This window comes from Haliotis rufescens, unplaced genomic scaffold, assembly GCF_023055435.1.
Source record: "Haliotis rufescens isolate VD_foot unplaced genomic scaffold, xgHalRufe1.0.p SCAF_7, whole genome shotgun sequence".
Classification (NCBI taxonomy): Eukaryota; Metazoa; Mollusca; class Gastropoda; order Lepetellida; family Haliotidae; genus Haliotis; species Haliotis rufescens.
This window is the reverse complement of record NW_025964361.1, coordinates 13,415,197-13,436,719: the sequence shown is the minus strand read 5'-3', so window position 1 is coordinate 13,436,719 and position 21,523 is coordinate 13,415,197. Positions and strand designations below refer to the sequence as shown.

General features: G+C 39.1%; 1 protein-coding gene across 2 annotated transcripts in view; it reads right to left on the bottom strand.

Annotated features, from left to right (window-relative positions):
- Positions 1-2,187: 2,187 nt before the first annotated feature.
- Positions 2,188-21,523, bottom strand: part of LOC124141872 (cubilin-like) — a 22,484-nt gene continuing 3,148 nt past the window's right edge. Inside the window, exons 2-17 of one of the 2 annotated variants that reach the window (XM_046510047.2) lie at positions 20,927-21,005; positions 20,559-20,698; positions 19,926-20,075; positions 19,327-19,411; positions 17,142-17,284; positions 16,648-16,785; positions 16,351-16,432; positions 14,842-14,963; positions 13,964-14,107; positions 13,692-13,794; positions 9,263-9,384; positions 8,928-9,077; positions 8,220-8,298; positions 6,060-6,184; positions 5,455-5,616; positions 2,188-3,051 (exon numbers count right to left, since the gene is read on the bottom strand). In XM_046510047.2, the coding sequence (XP_046366003.2) occupies positions 2,678-3,051; positions 5,455-5,616; positions 6,060-6,184; positions 8,220-8,298; positions 8,928-9,077; positions 9,263-9,384; positions 13,692-13,794; positions 13,964-14,107; positions 14,842-14,963; positions 16,351-16,432; positions 16,648-16,785; positions 17,142-17,284; positions 19,327-19,411; positions 19,926-20,075; positions 20,559-20,698; positions 20,927-21,005 (2,198 nt within the window). In that variant the 3' untranslated portion in view covers positions 2,188-2,677. Of the gene's footprint in view, positions 3,055-5,454; positions 5,617-6,059; positions 6,185-8,219; positions 8,299-8,927; positions 9,078-9,262; positions 9,385-13,691; positions 13,795-13,963; positions 14,108-14,841; positions 14,964-16,350; positions 16,433-16,647; positions 16,786-17,141; positions 17,285-19,326; positions 19,412-19,925; positions 20,076-20,558; positions 20,699-20,926; positions 21,006-21,523 lie in introns of both variants that reach the window. The other variant, XM_046510046.2, reaches the window with a different exon arrangement.

Sequence of the window (21,523 nt, the reverse complement as noted above, 5' to 3'; positions counted from 1 at the left end):
CAGCTGTGACATGTCCTGCAGACCAGGCAAACGTCATGAGGCCAAATAGAGGAAAACGTATATGCTGTGATAAAAAAAATTGGCATTTAGAAGCTGAATTATCCAGAGACAAAATATGTTGATTATACAAAAAGTCCCAATCCCATGTCAATGCTGTCTTAATTGAAGCAATGTGTGTATAGCGGCTGCATAAATCAGGAGATTAACACTGTGTCTTCAAAACCGGAGACAGGTTTCTTGTAGATTTAACCTCACCAAATTGAATTTGGAACCGCATGCGTTGCGTGAGATTCCAAATATTAAATTTAGCGAGGTTAAATCTGCAGGTAGCCTAGCTCTACATTGTCTGTTTATCTCTCTTCTACCATGACTAAATAAAACTCTTCAGTGTTAGAAAAATATCTTGATCAAATCGGCATGGGTTGGGCCTTTCGGTTTGAGTGGGTTGTCGATAAGAATTTACCGAATAACTGACAACAGCCTTTAAACAAAACATGGAACTCTTTAAGCTCAAGAAGTTTGCTTAAAGAGTAATTTACTTCACTCTAACTAATGACAGGCATGGAAAGCTTTTCGAAGCTACCATGAGATGGGCACCCCAAAAGAAAACTAAGCAAAACGTGCCATGGTTTCCTTCAACACCATTTTCCGTTATCATTTGAATATTGTGGTAACAGCAACTTTGCATTTCGTAGCCTAAAATTGCACGTTTAATTATTTAAATATGCCTTCTGACAATGACTGTACGCGAAGTATTATGATAGCAATATAAGGTTCCCCGGTGAAGCGGCTGTCAAATCTGCTGTTTCACTGTTTATTGTGATTTGAAACCTCTGATTGACCGATCAAAATCGAGTTTTTTCCAAATTCATGGGATAATATAGAATGTTACTCGTATTACCACTGTTTGGTGTTACGTTGAGTTAGTTATGTCAGAGATGATAGACGTCTCGGAAGGTGGTCGAATATATCAATATGGTTTTGTCAGGGCATGTATGGTCAGATGGACCGTGGCGCCGATTATATCAGTTCTCCGTTCCGTCCCTTGGCTGCCCGTATCAGCTCATTGTGGGTTCGACTGCAGGTTGCACCTTGGTAATGCTATTGGGTTGGTGAGCACCATTTCAATCATGGAACACGAGGAACGAAAATATATATTGCAGTGATCTGCGTTCACCCTCACGCCACTCACTCTCGTTTAAATCTAGAACGTTCAAGATAAAATTCGGATGTATACCACCCATCAGTTTCAAAACGTTTCGGGCTCTGTCGTAAAAGAACCAAGTTTTCTTCTGTAATTTGAGTGGTCTACAGGTAGATCGTCCGCCCGGAGAGCCGAAGGTGGGGCTTTCAATCGTAGGCCGCGTCAGACCAACAGACTGAGTGGGATATTCATCTGAAACTTTGACATGGTATCTCAGTAGGCTACCACTATTAAAACAGCATTAGTTCGGACTAGCACAAGCAGCCACATACACATACACACGTGCATGCGTACACACGAGTAATAATCCTGAACTACGACATGGTATCTCATTTGGCCAGCACTATTAAAACGGCAATAGTCTTGACCAGTATAAGCAGCCACATACACATACAAGTGCTTGCATACAAGTGGAATAATCCTGGACGCGACGTTAAACCCCTTTTCATCTCACCTCACCTGCAATATGCAAAGAACACAACATGCCTGCTGTTGTCTTGCTCTCGGTTAAATGAATATTTATTTTCTCTGAGGACTAATTCACATTGATAATCTTCCATCTCTATAATAAAGACATGCAGATGGACATTCCGTTGCCCATGAGCGATGCCAGGAACCTGACTTTGTTGTTGCAAGCTGTGTTGTTCAATATGTGGTCGGATGTCAACGGTAGGAACAGCAAAGCCACTTCTGTGTTACAATTTCTTTCATGCAAAAAATTACAATGGGGGATCCAACGAAAACTTTAGCAAAAAATGCCATGAATTTAAAATCTTGATTACCCAGGCTCGTGGATTCCATCAAAGTAAACAACATCTGTATTCAGTGTTATGTTGTACTCACACGCTCAATACAATATCAAGACACCCGTGACAGGCACGCGAATATGCACGTGCACTACATGCGCATATGTAAAATATGTATATGATTTGTAACAAGCTTCCATGTTCCAATAAACATAAACATAACTCCAACACCATTCATCATTTGATATACAAAATATTTTTATAACAAATAACAAAAACAGTTACAAGTATATGCCGCGACAACAAAGAGGAATTTCAAAAGTTTCTGATCGTGGTCATTGTATTATCATCCATTCCTAATTGTGACATGATTGTGGCATGATTTGGACAATATTTATTGAATACTGATCAGTTGATGAATGTTCTTTCACCTGGAAAACGTGAAATCTGTTCCTTGGTTATGCACAGTTCAACAATCAACATCACACGTGATCCAAATTGATCGGGAACGAGATAACGGAAGAATACAGGTAACTGCAGTTTCTTATGGTGATAGATGTTCTTAGATAATATAAATTATACCTCTTTGGAACAATTTTTAACGATTTTTTATTATTCTCTGTCGATGTAGTTTTGGGATTGCATTAAAGATATATTAATTTGTGTGAAGGAAAATCCATGAATGTGTTCAGCAATGCATAGCATGTACATCATGTGAAACTGTCACTCAGTTCGGCCCTGCTGGGTTATCAATCCCTTGATATTCGCCGCTAAGGGATGACGTCACAACGGGGTGTGTGTCTGATAGTGGAACTGCCAGACAGTAGGGTGGGGGGTCATCCTTCACGACTTCACTGTAAGCTGGGGGTGGAGTAAACATGGCCGGCTGGGTAGTAGACGTAGTTGATGGGTAGTTTGGGAGGGGAATGGAAAAGACGCTGTTCCAGTTGGCTTCACGAGATCTGTTCCTTTGCGACTGGTTATTGGTCGTGGATTTTTGTCTGGAGCACATTCCACAGCAGACACACGTTACTATAGCCACGCCAACAATGCCGCCAAATACCCCTCCAATGACCCCTTCAAAGCTCGGTGTATAAGACGCTGCTGTACAAAATCAACACGAAACAGAATGTTAAATAGAGACGAGTAACATACATTGAATGTTATTACTCCGAAGCTCCTGAACACAGAACCTGAAGAAAAATAATATTTACGTTCAAGATTGTTTTTAAATTATTAATTAGTACTACTGTCACACACATGCATGTAACATGACCTAATAAGTCAGAATGCGCGGTGAATATGGTTTTGAAATAGATTCCTGAAAGTTTCAGAATAATCAAATTATTGCAAAAGTTTTGTGGTTTCATAAACCTATTGCATTCTGGTACGGCATGACACGCATATATACCTTCCGACATGATGTCAAACCTACCTATCTGATGTTTCCTAGTTATGTAGATTGCTTGAGAAGTTAAAGTTAAGTGGCGATCAAGACGTTCTCATGTTTTCTTGTACCGCTTGGGAAACGTTCGCACAGAAGGTAATAACATACACATTTTTTGTCATTGTATTACACTTATCGAGACTTAGGCGAAACCGCATTATCAGTGGTTGATATTGGGAAAGGGTTGTCACTCTAATTTCAAACGGGAGCTATCTCCGTTGTTTTCGTATTTGCGAGAAATGGCGTCAGTCATGCTGTACGTTGTTGGTCCAGCTATTAAATGCCCAGCTTATCCCTAAGGTAAAACGTATTCTTAATTATTTGTTTGAATGCATTGTATATTTATGTTTCCATCCGTACATCGTCTTAGATTTAGTGCTGATAACCATTTTCTAAAATGTGGGCCCACATTTTTCCCGTCATCTATGGTGGTCGAAACAAGTTGGCCCACATTTGTATATCGCCTAGCTTCGTTAGGTTGTTTAATTAGTTCTGATAATCAATTCCTAAATGTGGGCAGACGTTCTTCCGTCATATTGATTGCAACAGGAGGGACCACATTTGTTAATCGCGAAATTCTACTTAAATATTGATAATCATGTGGGGACTAAACACTTTGTTTCCGTCATATATGATGATCGAAACAAGTGGGCCCACATTTGTATATCGCCTAGTAGGTAGGCGTTCTTCCGTCATAGTGATTGCAACATGATGGACCACATTTATAAATCGCTAAGCTTCATTAGCCTGGCTTACTTATAACCATTTTCTAAAATGTGGGCCCACATTGTTCCCGTCTTATAGTGATCGAAACAGGTGGGCCCACATTTGTACATCGCTGGGCTTCATTGGGTTGACTAAGTCATTTCGGCTAGTGGGCCCACATTTGTCATTACTTTGCATGGGTATGTGACATTATATATTATTCTCATTTTGTAATGTTGATGGGAAATATCTTTATAAATGCACACAAAGTCTTTGAAGTTTGAATAACGTCATCATAGCTGACCACACTAATTTATAAAAAAATAGTTACAAAGCAAGAAACTTAGATCTACTTCAAATTAAATTTACAGAGGCAATACCACTCATTCTACTTTTTCCAGTATAACATTTCAATCTAATCATAAGTTTTGGTTGCGATATAAGCCTGGAAAATGTCTACACTTGAATTGATCTCGGACATGATACAGGCCTCAAACTTTGCCGAGAACTTGTTCAATAAAAGGAATAACTCATGAATATTAATGACCCCACGACCTAGTTTGGCGACGTTCGTAGAAGTGAGTTCTGCTTTATTATCATCGCATTTGTACATTCTAATCCAATTATAAGTCATAATACTTATTTTAAATAGCAGTTCGTAATCAACAACAAGAGCGTTTAGTTTCGAATGTGGGCCCAACTCGAATTTTCGAATAGGCAAACGGAGTTAGCTCCCTTCTCCAACCACCGATAATGCGGTTTCGCCGAGCTATCAATACCTGTGTGATATAATGTCATCTGCCAATAGTTCAACTTCTCAGTGTTTTGACATTGGTCAAAGGACAGTTTCAAAGAATCGACTATAAAACTCGCTACAACCCGTGACACAATATTCACAAACGATGAAACAGTGTATAACTGTTTAGATAAAGGCCGCTTCGTAACTATGTCAGTCATGAACAGGTGTGGAATCTGGATGCAATGTGAAACGAATGGACACTGGTCTAGTAAACATAACCAGGGTGAATATGTGACAGCTCGTTTAGTCACTCTGGCCACCGTGCCCCGCCCCTCCGTCTCCATGGTCAACCCCAACCGTCAACATATTCCTTAACCATCTACTCAACGGTACATTTATGTATAATGTTTAACCCCAAATGTTCTGCACAAGGTACTAAGTATACTGTATAGTGCAAATGACGCTGCAGGTTTTAACCAAAACGGATGCAATACAAATGTACAATGACTGAGACGTGACATGAACGTTATAGTAGGGGTGCCGATTAATGCATCTCATTTGTCCTGTCTCAACAGATTATTTTGAAATGAATGCGTACAACCTAAAAACTTACAGGATGATGTTGGCTCGCCGGCAGTGAAGGCCAACTTGAATCCTGTGAAGGTGTTCGAACCATCGGAGAGGAATCGGACCTTCATACTCCTCCCTGTACTCTGTGTATCTGGTCCATCCGCTCCACACCATCGACCAAGCGAGTGTTCATATGTTCCCCTGACTGTGACAAGAATAGAACATGTGTGTGATATTGTGAGAATATTGTTATACTTACAACAAATCACATCAGTTAACGTTACACACATACGCTAGTCAGGCAATACTTTGAACATATACTTTAGGAATGATATTTACTTATGACTGTTGTAACTACACATGACACATGATTACACATGATTACACATGACTATTTTTATTCATTGTTTAGTGTAGAGTGGGGGTAAAACCCGAAGTGACTCAGGTTTTAAAGTTTCATACTTCAGTGAAAAGGATGCAGCTCAAACGACCAGGTATAACTTGGATTAAAAGGGTTTTATTACAATGATAAAAGGACACCTGTCTTACAAATACAGTTACACTGAGGACCCTGATACATTCGTGTGAATAACACACTGTCTCTCTTGCTGAATTCTGGGAAAACTCTGTCTTTGAGTAAGTCATTACCGTCATAGAGCTGCACATAATCATAGGAACACGTGCTGTCATGCTCAAGGTAGAAAAACTCCACTTTCACATGGATTACATATCCTTCAACATCAGTGCTGATTGTCCATGAACAGTCCGCATTGCTGAAATTAAACAATACATTATTATTATTGTTAAATGTACCACAACAAACCGAATTTCAGCATGATCTGAGTGTTTTTCAGGTCGCAACGCAACAGTTTTGCAAATTCGCCACATGATTACTAACCTGCAATACAATCTACAAAGAAGGTTCTGGTGTTTCTGTTGACTTTCTAAACGTTACTACAGTCAATGTTCTAATACTATACTCTTGTTCCAGGTGTTTTTATTCACTTTGGTAAGTACTTCCACAATCTCATTAAAATCTCGATTCCAAAAACAATAAATTGATTTCATTTTACGTTTTGTTTTGCATATGTTAAATTGTCGTAAACATAGGTTCAAGAACGACTTACAATCTTTTGCGTCTACCAAAGAAGGATATGGTTAATGCTATACCTGGTATTACACTGCTGAATACAATATTATGAATGGCCAAAATGATTATCATGGGGTTGACGTGAGATGTCTTCATGTATAACAGTATGTTATAAGTCAATACACATATGTTCAAAATGAAATTGAAATGCATGAAAAGTCGGGTCAAGTTTAATTGTTTCTCCAAAGTTTTGCTGTTCACAAGGACCTAAATTGGTTTGTTTTATTTACGACTAGCTATAGTGTGTCATTGTTTTACTGGTGTTATCCTGCTTTCATGGTAGGGTTAATACCATGCATGTCGTCGATAACTTGAGCCCTTCCAAAGTCACCCTCGAACACTAAATATCTATATACATCAGCAATAACAGAATCAGCGTCGTATAATCATGAGTGTCCATCTCTACTCATGAAACGAGTTATATCAAGTGTTTTGTGAATGTTCGGACATATGGATAATTCATGCGGTAAACACAGTGGAACAAGACAATCGTCATTGTGTTATTTCATGTTGGTTAATTATGAAACATATTTCACATATCTAGGTGAACTCATCTCATTTGCTTTTTGTTATAATGTTTGCCGGTAATCCTATTGGAAAACACAATCCTGCTTCAAATTCCCCCGTTTTCCCGTTGCCTATTTCGATGCAGTTAAAACCATTGGTACTGCAACTTTTGTTTAATGATCAAATCACATACTTTGTAAAATCTATATTTAAAAAGGACAAAAATCAGTTTATTTTCATTTCCGACAGTTATTATTAACCCTATTTCGTGAAACTAATGGAAAACGCTGTTAATATTGATGACCTTTCTGCATATTCATATTACCAAACTTACAATCTCAGCTATCAATTGCAAGAATATAACACGACATAAATTGAAAGAAAAAGGAAGGACAGACGTGGTTTATTTCATATTCATTTCTTGTGGTGCAGGCATGTTTGTTTGCCTGTTGTTTAACGCCGCACGCAGCAATATTACAACTATATGGCGTCGGTCTGTAAATAATCGAGTCTGGACCAGACAATCCAGTGATTAACATCATGAGCCTCGATCCACGCAATTGGGATACGATGACATGCCACAAATCAAGTCAGCGAGCCTGACCACCCGATTCCGTTGAACGTTGGTCGCCTCTTACGACAAGCACAGTCGCCTTTCACGGCAAGCATGGGTTGCCGAAGACCTATTCTATCCCAGACCTGAAAATTATATGAATGGATTACTGAAAATAAGTGATTACCCAGGTGTGATTCACGGGTAAGGTGCAGACATTGGTCTACCTTTGTTGTATATCCATCAGTTGCAATGAAACATGCCTGACTTGAACCAAAGAACGGAAATATTCGGTAGTCGTTAGTTTGTATGAGAAATATGTTTGGTGAAATGGTGAACTGTGCAAACTATACAAAAGACTTCAATAAGCGTTACCTTGTGTTGCTCTACACGTACAATATGTGAATTATATTAGTTAGTGACGTTTGGATTCATTTCCATATAGACTACAGATTCGTATGTCATTTTCAAAATTGTAGTAAATGATAAACACGGTGCTTAGATAAATTCAAAGTTGGCCTATCGCTGTGGGAATGAATACAGTTTGACATACCTCTGTGTGGTCGTGATAATCGTAAGACGTGTAGTGCATACTCACTCGGGATAGTCCAGAGGATAATTCGGTGATTCAATATATTGCGTTTCATATCCGTTTATCTCTTCCTTTGTGCCACAACCTGAAACATTGAATAGTTACACAGCATTGGATGGATTCATTAGTAGAGACTTGATTGTGTGATGATGAGAAACTGTTCACATTGAGAGGCACACAAAAGAAGGGGTGCGGTAATGACCTTCCATATATAACAGTTAAATATCAAGTATTACTGCTTACGTCTAACACATATGAAATACCTTTATTTACGTTATTGACTTGGTGAAATATGTTGACAAGAAAGATAATTATATTTTAGAGGTTGTTCTTTTCAATAATTCCATGTTGAAAAACATTCATATCATTAACTTTATCTCGCATTTCAACAGGGCAACGAAGTGCCTTATTGCACCATGCCACCTCCCCTGGTGCATATATAATAAATGATGTAGCAGTTTTAATGTTTACCATACGACAGGTGAGGTGGTATTGAAATGGAGTTTAACGGTGCGTTCAAAATGCTGCACTAATAGCGATGTGTATGCACGTGTGTGTATGTCTGCCTGGACCAGTCCGGACTAATACCGACTTTTTACTGCTAGTCCACTGAAGTACCATGCCGCAGTTTAACATCAAACCCCACGCAGACAGTATTCGGACTCCGAGCCGACAAGTCCTTGTTTTATCCCCTGACAATATATAGGTAATTACCTGACCTCCGCGCCATGTATTTCAAAGAAAATCCTCTATCTGTGACAGAACCGTCCGTGTGGAAAGTGATGGTCATGGCGTTGTCAGAGCTGACGACGTCCCTTGTGCCACTACAGTATCTTCCCAACTGAGTGCCGTAAGACGAGGAGCCTTGAATAAATATATAGATTAAGTCATGTCGTCGATATAAAGACATACACGTTAACATACTAGTATTGAAGTCAACTTGAAGCTAATAATACTTATTATTGAGCACATTATTTGCAAACCAATTCAACGGGAAGAGCAACATGATTATATTAAAGCACTTTCATAAAATTGAACATTGTGCTTACCGTCATTGAAGAGAAGATAGTCACGTGCACAGGTGGCTTCATATTCCACAGAAAGAACTTTAATTTCAACTTTTACTATATATCCAAAAGGTGCAGAAATTGTCCACTTGCAGTCCATGTTGCTACAAAGAAATATGTAGTGTACTCTTTAAACGTAATCAGATCAGATCAGATCAGGTCAGATCAGAATCATGAACATATAATATTGGAAGTCAATAAGTCGAGAGAAGTTTTTGATAGGCATATACATGTTGGGAGAACATAACTACTTGACACTTTTTAGGGATAGTAATACGTATTTTTGTGGATGAAATAAAAGAAGTTGCTATCCACAAAGAGTGTCATGTATTCATAGAACAAGACACGAAAACGTGTGACAGCCCGTCCCGTCACTCATCCGTCTTCAAATTGCTCCTCCTGATAGTTTGAAACCATGAATATGACTAGAGCAAAACATGAAACCAACCTAACGTTTCTCACCAGGGAAAATATAACTTAACATCCCTTGCCCAGCGTATTATTCAATAACTGCCTTCACGCATAAACGATGGAAGACGAGAACAAGTCCGGATTATTCGAAATCATCACTGACTAAGTTTGGGTTAGATTGCTATGGTTAGAGGTTCAAATTATGCAGGATCTCTGTCCCAAGATGAAATGTTCAAACAATGTATAATGTGTCATAGCTGTGTCTCTGCTGTGGATGGCACCTTGAAATCTCAGTGTGCAGTTATCGGATTCGGTCAGGTCACTGTTGTTTTTGAGGACCCAGATAATTTTCGTTATCCAGAAAACAGGTAATGATCATGGATTCACATCCTAAATGCTGAGCCAACACACGTGTCTATGCAGTGGAAACACCATGCGTCCCTCTGCACTCAACCATCAACAGGCATCTATTTTCTTGGCTACACAATGTGCTTCCTAAAACAATAATCGCGGGTGCCTGATGACAGAATTGAGGCAAGCAATCAAAGAGAATAGGCAAGGAATGGTGACAATTGGAAGACAGCTGCTATATCACAATGCCTTAACTGAGGATTGCCAACGCATACAATTTATCATACAGTCCAGACCGGGCCCCTAGTCATTACATCATGTTCCTGAATTTGAAAGCAAACCTTCCTGGTACCCGGTTTGAAGATGGTGAAAGACTGAAGGAAAAGTTTTACTCTGCAACCATTCGTTATTTGAAGCCACATCCATTGATGTTAAGGGACATTATTATCACATTTGCCTGACATAAAATACACGACTGTCATGTACGACTTTACAATTGTATAATCTGTAACAATGATTGAGTAAGCAGGTTTAACGACCCTGAAAGATTCCAGAAATATCAGGGCTTCACACATAGCACTCATGTGAGGAATCGATTGAGCATTGCGAGTGAGCGTTTTCACTATGAAACTACCCTGCCCCCAAGCATGTAGCAACATCATGATCAGGTTGGAATTACTGTCTTTCGCACGTCCTGCCGGAGGCCCGTGTTCGAGTCTCCACATGGGTACAATATGTGAAGTCCATTTCTGGTGTACCATGGTTTTGCTGGAATATTGCTGAAGGCGACGGCAAACCAAAGTTACTCACTGCCCTTCCGCCCCAAGGCAGTAACAGCAGCTGGAGGTAATTACTTGGAGAGAAACTATGAATCGAACTAACGTACATGTTTACCCATGGACCACTAGACAATTCATCAGGATTCACATCTGCTTGTCTATAATTTATATTGATGTAGTACAACAGCCAACAATATCATACCATTTATCCTTTTCCAGATCGAGGAAAGGGAGTTTACTGACTATACAATCCATGACTATAAGAATTATGGAGTTATGACCATATAACAAGTTCTTAAGCACACTAAGTCGTTATCAAATATGGATAATCCACCGCGTTACAGATAAACATTCCAATTCAACCATTTATTATTATTTCCAGTACTCCTAAGTCTTGTTGCCATTTTGTTTAAAAATAAGCCATAATTTCTCAATGATTTCGAAATTTTCATATCCCCATATTTGGAGACTTTTTAGGAGAATTGGTGTTTCCAAAACATCAAAGGCTGAAAACAAACAGTCGAGTGGAAGATTTATATTTCTTGCTCTTATAAGTGAAGAAAACATCGCTTTTGAACCATTTTCTAAAAAAAAACGTTGATTGCACTTAATAGACGCTGGTTCCTATGAGGTTAATCCCAGGTAATTGTAATCACTAAGAACTTCAAGTCATTCTCACTACATACCCACATACCCAGAAGACCCAGACCTAAACATATCAGTTTTACTCTTTCTACTGTTGACTGATAATTTCTATTTAATGCAGTAATTATGCATTGCCTCAGTGGACTTCTATAAGGAAACAGGACTCGCCGAAAAGAACAGCATGCATATCATCAGCATTAAGCAGAAGAAATAATTAACATATAGAATAGTATTATCATCGTCAACTTGTACACTGCAGCCATTACGCTGCTGTTTATTTAGAAATGTCTAAGGATCATTTACATAAATTGAGAAACGTAATGGGGATACATGTTCCCATTATCGTACGCCAGCATAACTCTGGTTGAAGGATCTGATATCTAACCATTAATCGTAACACGTGATTTTATATTTGAGCACATGTAAATGTAAAACGTTTGCCCGAAGCACGAAGCACGAAGATCATTTTCATTGTCAATAATGTAGATAGGTTGATTGACTGTTTAAATATTTATGAAGACAACCCTTCAAGATCAATTTCATTATTTCCTCTGTCGTGAGTTTGGGAGTTAAGGGGGGCACGGGTGGCCCAGTCGTCTAAGGCGCCGCGATTCGCTGTGCAGAGTTGCGTATCTTGGGCACGCCAGAAACCTATGATTGTGGGTTCGAATCCCGGTTCGCCCCGATTATGTTTCTAGGTTTGTCAGCATCATACCCGTGCTCGTTGATTTCACCGAAGTGGTAAACGTCTGAGACATGCATCACTTCGGGCTTTCCTCCCACATTAAGCTGACACGCCGTGATATAACTGGAATACTGTTAAAAGCGGCGTTAAACCCAACTCACTCACTCACTAACTTTGGGGGTTAAGAATTTCAAATATTCCTTTCGAGATCGAGTCTATATGTGTATCTCATAACGATGTTTTTTATTCATTTTTTGTTTCGATATATGTTTATTCATATTTCTTTTGCATATATGTTCTTCGTGTTCATTATGTTGCTTATTAACTATCGTTGGTACCCTTTTACATTGATTATTTACCTCTTCATACGACTTACGCCTTGTATATATTCTGGCCCAAGCCATGGCTTGTTTTTTTGCACGTGCAGACTCCGCTAACAAATGTGCAATGTCATAAGCTACCGGTGTTAACTGAACTAATGGCTTCGAATATTTTTATCATAAAAAATATGAGATATTGAGATTTGTGAGCTAGAGAACGTTTTAGGTTTGTGTTCATGACAATAGTATCCAACATATTAGGTATTGTCTGTGGGATCTTCTACACTAAATAGTATGGTTGTGACAGGGCAATGGGCATCTGTGATCAAACTAGAGAAACCTTAAACTTCATATGATTTAAACATTGGTAGGCAGGTAGAAGTAGTCAGAACATTGTCTCCCACAATGCCATGTGCATTTACCAATATGTTGGTCATTTCCAAGGTGGTCTTTACAAATGCATACATTAAAAAGTTAACGTATGTCAATCAAATTATGTCCATAATTATCAACACGTTTGTTATCTAGATTTTTTTTGCGATAATGGTAACTTGACCTGCTGAAGTACAGTATCTGGGTTAAACTCAGTTTATCAATGTCTAATCCTAATGTCTAATGTCGATACGCTCATCCAAAATACAGAAGTCAAGTATGCTATTTGTTCCAGCATTAAATATGTTGGGGAATATGTTTTCTAACCTGTACATGTAGGTGGACAGAGTCACGTTTTTTCAAAGGGTTGCTTTATCTCAATAATGTTTTGTCCTATTTTAGCGTTCTCCAGGGAGGTGATAAATCAACAATACATATATTATACTGTTGATGTATACAATTCAGTTGTCATTTATTACGGTCATGTCTTCCAGCCTAAGGGTATAGACTGATGGCTTCCTTAAATGTGAGACGAAGTCTCAGAATGATGTGCATCGAAGTCTTTCACCACAAGGCAACACCTACGGGCACGATCATGATGCAGACAAGTCAAGGATAATGGTCAGGGAGAATCTAGGATTTCGAACCACGATCGTAGGATCCAGGGACGATGCAGAACTGCAACGGCAATATGTTTTTTTGGTCATGTACTTTCACCCGTGTGGTTAGGGGGTGGGGTAGTTTTAATTATCGAACTCTTTGTGGCAGGAAGGTTTCAATATTATATTAACCTACCATTAAGCATTAAGGCGCATTAACCAAAGATGTATACATGTATATGTACTAACTTGTTGTAGTTGTAGTTGGGGTAGCCAGGAGACGACACATATCTCCAGGTGGACGTGGATGCGCTTAGCATTGTATTTCCACAATAAGGCACATTTGCTCCCTCTATATGAACACAAAAAGAAACATCCATTGTAGACCCTAGGCTAATTGTCATCACGGAAAATATATTTTCATATATTTCAAAGGAAGACAAGAACGGGAATGTGATTACTATGAAAAACCAACATGTTCACTTGTGTGAAACATCAAAAACAGTTGCACGAAATATTACCAGATGAGTACTGCAAGCGAAAGCCTCTTCCTGTGGTACTACTGTCTGAATGAAATATGATGGTCATGTAGTTACTGGAGCTGACGATGGCAGTAGACGTTCGTTCACAGATCTTTGCCAGTTGGCGAGCAAAGTTTGTAGTGCCTTAAATGTAAATGCATTGAATGTAAATCACTGATTCATTAACGAATGTACCTTCAGCATTATTATGACTACAACTAGAAATACAGGACTCTCATACACTGAACCTTCGTTCTCGTTATCGATCATATTGGACTAATGTAAAATATTAACCTTTCCTAATTACTGGGAAGCACTTAATTTGTATATAGAAATTGATACTAAGATATTGATTTTGATTCAAAACGCTTTTCAGTGGTGATGCTCTCATATTATTATGTCGTTTATCGGAAATGCTTGTCTAATCCCGTAGGGATTCCTCGTTAAAATTGGCCACCAGCAATATATGCTAGTTATCGGAGGCGATCAGATGGATTGGGTTGCCAGACTCGGTGACTTGGTTGACTGCATGTTATCGTACCCCGACGACGTGGACCGGTACTCACAATATCGGTCCCCAGATTGTCTGATCCGAAATCGATTATTAATATGTCTCCGTCATTTATCGGAGATATTCCAACACAATTGGGATACGATGACATGCACAAACCAAATCACCGAGCCTGACCACCCGTTCCCGCTAGTCGCCTGACCACAAGCGTCGTCGCCTTCTACAGCAAGCATGGGTTGCTGAAGAAACAAACTAGATTAAATAATTTACAGGCCACCTTCACAAAGCTGGACTATTGCTAAGGGCGGTGTTACAGCACACATAAACACGCACGCAGACACACGCACACAGATGTGTGTTTACAAACCATCTTTAAAAAGTAGATAATCGTTTGTGCACGATGGCACTATCTCCATATCAACGAACAGAACTTCAACCGTGATGTTGCTTCCAGGCGGCGCATTTATAGTCCATTGACAGTCTAATCCACTGCAATATAAAGAAATGTATTTTGAAACAGAGAACACACGACTATCCATATCATCTTGCCAAGGCAACGGTGTAAACTGACTTTAAAAGTCCACTTTCAACCTTTGCCAAACTACTCTGACATTTCTTGGCTCGGTCGTATTTCGAGTTATGTCCCGTCTGTGTCCCGTCTATGCCCCTCCTATTGACCAATCAGATTCCACCTCTCATATCACTTGCATTTGCTTCAATCAAAATTCACGTTTGCACCTTGACTGAAAACGTTAGAAAATATATGTTGATACCGAGTTGATGGTAAACATGCTTTGCAAATTCTGATCTTTAATCGAAAAACAGTATTTGTCACTGTAATTGTTAATGATGCAAAATAACATATATTTTTTTAAGTTTACACGATATACGGGTTTTCCATTGGACGAGAGGTAGGTCATATGACCGCGAAATTGACGTTCATACGTGTATGAACGACACAATTTGACGTTCATACGTGTTTCAGGAGACTGTGTTCTTGAAATGACGTAAACACTGACGGACTACTTCCACATTCCTGGGGAAACCCCTGGGAATTCCCAAGCACGAATACATACAGAAGCGTTTTTTTCTCATCATTTAGACCCTTTAATCTTGAACTCGGCTTTTTAGAATGTATTGAGAAACGTCAGAGGGTTTGACTGCATGATCGTTGTCGAATATCTTCGCTACGACCCATCCTAGTGAACAAAACAAAGAAATTCACAACCAAACTATCGTAGTGTCGACTCGATCCGTGTCTAGGCTGACAGTGACAGTCTACAACAATCTATGAATTTACCTTAGTGTCTGTTGACACATCTTTGATCACCTTTCAATGATCGGCCTGTTGATCAATGGTGATTAAAACATGTAACCGCCACAGGTTCAAAAACAACTTCCCAAATCACTCGCGTCACGTTTATCGTGTCGGCAATTTTGACGTCATGTACTTAAATATATTACGACTTGCTGTCATTGTGATTGACTCACAGAAGTAGTTCTTAACAGAATTTTTTCATCTTATGGTGATGTTATTTGAAGACATGTGTTGTGTAAGATGTTTCTGAAGAGCAATTTGTGCATACATGCGCTCATGTCACCTCTCTTTTTGGGTAACTATTTTATTCCGCGATACAGCTAGTTGTTGTGTGGCTGTCAGGGTTAACATAAAGTCACACATACTAAATAAAATTGTGTACAGATCTAGGCCTACATCATTTGCGGTAAGAAATCGGATAAAGAAATCGGATAAAGAAATCAACTTATATAGGAAGTACTTTGGTGTATGCTATATAACTATTCATCCTATAAATTGCCGACAACTGTGATGGATATATGAGTTCAAATATATTGGTAAAAGATACATGCTATTTACCTTTGGTAGTTGTTAGGATATCCTGGGGACACAATTTGTATTGGATTCCGTCCAGCGGGCATCGTACCGCGGCAGGTTGTTGCTGACAATGGAGGAAGGTGGTACATGAGCTCTCTTACAATTGCAACTGATATTTAACTGATCGTTGTCGAATTATGTTCTGTTTGTCACGAACATTTGTATCTACACCTATACAATACCATGTTATACATATGCATTAGTAATGTTGATATACACTGGCGGTGAAGACGGAGTTTTCTTAATTAGGAGAAATCTTACTGCTCAATTCATACACACCAGGTACAGCTCTGTAAAACATTTTGAATCCTTTGTAGTTGTTGGAGGAATCAGTTTGTAGACGAACACGCAGTGAGTTTCCCCCGCTGGAAAAGACAGGTCTTTCGTTCCCACAGAAAGTGCCAAGTATGTCAGAACCTTGAACAGAACACTATATTATCTATATGTCAGACATGGTGACTCTCTGATCTTTGAATACCATCTTTCAAAATTGACGTAGGCCACAAGGTAAGCATGTTTTACGCAAACCTGACCGCACCACGTCCTGCGGTTGTTCTTCCATTCGACAGAAGCTGTTCTGTTACAAATTAGATTGCTGCTGGGAGAAAGTTAGCAGAGACACTGACGTTATACACGAAATGTCAGCTTTATTAATCCCGAGTTATTACTTAAACACAGATATAGTGTTACTGAGGTCAGGGGGGGCATCATCATATCACCGTTACACATAGTTTTTGACATAATTAAAATACATGCACATTGTTTCTACTTACTATTCTGACCGTTATATACAGTGACGTAATCGCTGTCACAATTTCCACGTGGAGAGGCGCGCTCAAGTACGGAGTCCGTGGGGTACATTAGGATGGCTTGGTTTTGTTGTTCTGTTGTAATAGTCCAGGTACAAGACTGTCGACTGCAAACATACCCAATTGTTGATAAGCAAAGGGCTATACACATAATCCATGCAACTGATGTGTAGAGGGTAGGTGGTGAAGCACAGTGCTTCGAACGATTCCCCACACCCGTACAATGTCTGAAGGCAATTTTTGATGTCCTTCACTTTGATGTTGCTAAGTTATTGCTAAAAGCTGCGTAAATCCGAACTTACTCACTCACGTACTGATATAAGTAATGACTGACTGATAAAATTAATTGTTGCACCTCACTGAATCATTTACTCAAACAATTACTTTGCAAGCGTCAAATGATAATACTAGTATTCTACTAAGATAAGATAGCATTCGTCTTGCTGAACACACTGATATGAGTTACAACGTCCATATACAAATATGAGTAACCCTTATTATTACCATACTACTCAATACACTCTCAAAGTATGGATGACCTTTGAGATGTGTGGTATAGATATTGAAGCTGTCCCCTAATTCACTCTCAAGCAATCAGCATAGCTTCGTTGTTGTCATTTCCTGTACACCGGTGTTTGTTTTGACCTGCACACGACGCACATCACCTTTGCTATCAGGATACACTTGCATGACTCCTCCAATGGGCCACGAGTTTTGGGATGCAGCTCATCAACTACCAAGGGAAAATCGCCTACTTGTAAATTGTGTCTTATCTTGATCCATTTCTATTGTATCTGTAACCACGGTAGGTACTCCTTCGTCCACCGTTTCCGGGGCAGCTATACTAGGTACGGAATTTGTCTCATCTAACACGTGCATACACGTCATCCCAAGAGAAAACACCCGGTGGCAAGCTAGGTTTTCCTTTTATAAGAAGCATGTGATCAGGTGACATCTAGATCATTTGAATCGCCTGAAGCCTTGAAATTGGCTGCTAATTAAAATGGACTCCACTTCACACAATAACCCTTCATCATCAACAACTTGCTCTTTCAGAACAGAATATAGTATTTTCCTGACACTTCGTATCTGTCACTCCCATATACGCCTCCATGAAGCGATCCTCCTGGGGGATCCCCCAAACCCACTCTACATTCTTCTGAATTATACTTGTCTGGATAGCAGCAAGAGTACAATTTCGAATTTCAGTTCGGAGCTCACTGTCTGTCTGCAACTAAATTAGTCCGTTCCGATCCGATTTGTTGCACTTGAACTGTCCTTGCTTTACATATTCGGAATGCATTTATGCAGAAGGTAGTGTCCACTTAGGAGGCTACTTCACCTCTTGACTGTGACACGGCTTCGCCTCACCTGAAAGGAGCCAAATTAATCTGCTCCAGCATTTGAGAAAGGAGGATCGTCTGGAGTGACACGATGAATGGGAAACTTGGCCATTTTCTGCTCACCAACACTAGCATGATGCCGCCTGCAGGCAACACATTTTTGTATAACGCTTCCTATCAATAGTTGGGCGGTTAAGGCTAAAATTGTGCAATGAGTTGGCCTTGAGAATCCAATACCTGGTAAGTAGTAGAGATAGAACATGATTTTTGATTTCTGCCAGCATGACCATGATTGATATCATGAGCATCGATCCTTGGGATAGTTTCAGGGACTTGGTTCATTAGGTGGAGACCCGTGAAGATCCGGGTTAGAAAAGGTCTTGAGCAACCCATGCGTGCCGTAAAAGGCGAATATGCTTGTCGTAAAATGCGACTAACGGAATCGGGTGGTCAGGCTTGCTGACTTGGTTGTTACATATCATCGATCCCAATTGCGTGTGTCTATATTCATGAGGTCAGTCACTCTATTGTCTGGTCTTTGAATTGTCCTTCTCAATCCTGAATCAACTGCTTGACGTTATCAGTGTGAAGTACGTGTGAGCAATATACTTCGCCCAGCACATATATGCATATAGACCTTGAAGCTGAAACGTGTTATTGATTATCAGACATAAACATTTATATAAAAAAAACTTTTGTATTTGTGGTATAGTAAACAATATTATAATGAATATGGGATCTTACATCTGATATATGTTTACAGATATATTTGCGTGTTTAGTCATTATAGTATGGTAACTACTCACAGAAAGTAGGTGTTTGGGTACCCAGGCGAGGTAAAGGTCCTGCCTGCAGGAGTTGCCACGAGAGGTACGCCACAGTTTGATTCCCCTGAGTGTGATAAGGATATAATTCGTATGACTCACGTGAGTCATGAAGATCTGACTATGCATTCAGTCAAAGTAAGTTTGTATTGTTTACTGATTATGATATTTTAAAATGTCCTTTAGAATCCTGCAGTTGTTTGGCAATTCAGAAAAAAATTAACCTCAACATTGCAAGGGTTGCTTCGTTTTGAATAATGTTTACAGGTTAACTACGAGGCATAGTGTATTGTGTCTGTTTCATCAAATGATTCAAACATTATGTATCAAAGTAAACAGATTTGTGGATTATAAACGATCTTCACTGATTCCTGATTTTTTGTCCATCCATGCAACGAAAATATTAGACTCTACGATTTCACATCACCGATGACGTCCACTATTACCAATTAGTTCACGTTTATATCGTCATTTTGTCATGGTAGAATGAACAAAAACCAATCATGTTTTCAATTTAAAGGTTTTGAGGTATTGTACATTATAAAAGGAAGTCGCATAAACAAGGGCATGGTTTTGCTCACCGTCTGTTTCATAATATCTAATTAGGAAACCGCCTCTGGTTACAGTGCCATCAGTCTCGAACACTGCATGAAAATGTTGGTCTCCAAGGGTAATAATGTTCCATCTGCTTTGTCCACAAATTCTGTGTAAATCGGCTAGGTTTTGATCAGCTAGGGTGGACAAAAATGTAATTGTCAGTAATCATTTTGTTGTTCGTGTATTTGGGGCTGTTTATAAATAGTAACTACTTGTCACAACATTTAATGTATCTTTGTATCAGTAACAATTTTGGAAAATGATTTAGCTTAAAGAGAATTGCAAATAAACAAAACGTAGGATGTCTGCAAATCAAAACGTAGCTAATATCAATAAGCTTCTCTCAGAGATCATGAAACACGAACGTGTTATAATGTTATACTTTGTCTGAGTAACTAGCACATGACGCACAAAAAGTATTGATGAAAACATATTGCAATAACATGCAATAACCAGCAGGCGATAAGCCTTTTCAGAACATCTTCAATCACTTTACATATAATCAAACAATTCGTATTGCTATATATTCTCGAATACAGCTCTGTGTAACAATAAAAAATCCGAATCAATTTAAGCTAAATGAAGTTTTCAATGTTCCACTGCAGTAACTATTTTACCATTATTTACTGTGTATATGGTAAGGGCGTCATATCGACAGGTGGATCCGAGGGAGCCTTCAATATCGGAGAACACCATGTCGAGTACAACTCTGTACCCTCTTGTTTGAGGGTAGATGTCCCAATAACAGTTTTCATTGCTGCAAAAAAAAATGTTTGATAGAAACTTAAGCAACTTGTCCTGAACATATTGCAGGACCAACATCAACCTGTGCGTAATTTATTCTGCAATGCTTGACGTATCAATGATAACAATTATAATATACAATAAGCATATATGAATATACATGAATCTTTGGGATATACACGAGGACACATGCTCTTTGAGAGATTAGAAATAACATGAAGAGGAATATCCATTTACATACCTTGTGTAGTTGCGTGGGTAGTTAGGAGATGTGAAATTCAACGGTTCCCTTTGAGCAAAGAGCGTAACGTTGCACGCGCCTGTAAGAAAACGTTTACTGTATAGACGTATACGTAAATGTTTATTTCTTTTAAGACCTTAGATCATCTGGTTCAGGAACAACGAAGGTTCATTGTTTTGTTTATTTGTTGTTTAATGCCGCACTAAGCAATATTCCAGCCATATGACGGCGGTCTGTAAATAATCGAGTCTGGACCTGAAAATCCAGCAAATGAGGCTCGATCCACACAATTGGGATACGATGGCATGCGTCAACCAAGTCAGCGAGCCAAACCACCCGATCCCGTTAGTCACCTCTTACGACAACCATATTCTAACCCGGATCTTCACGGGTTTGATTATTCATTACTTGACGAACCGTCACATAAGTAACACTGATAATGAATCTGATGATGTAATAACTTGCTGAATGTGGATGGCATCATGCATGTATATGTACAAACATAACATGACATCGTAATGATACCATCAAATTATCTGGAAACAATACAATTATGCGTTATGAAGAAAGCAGTGAAAATGGGTTTAGGTAAAATAA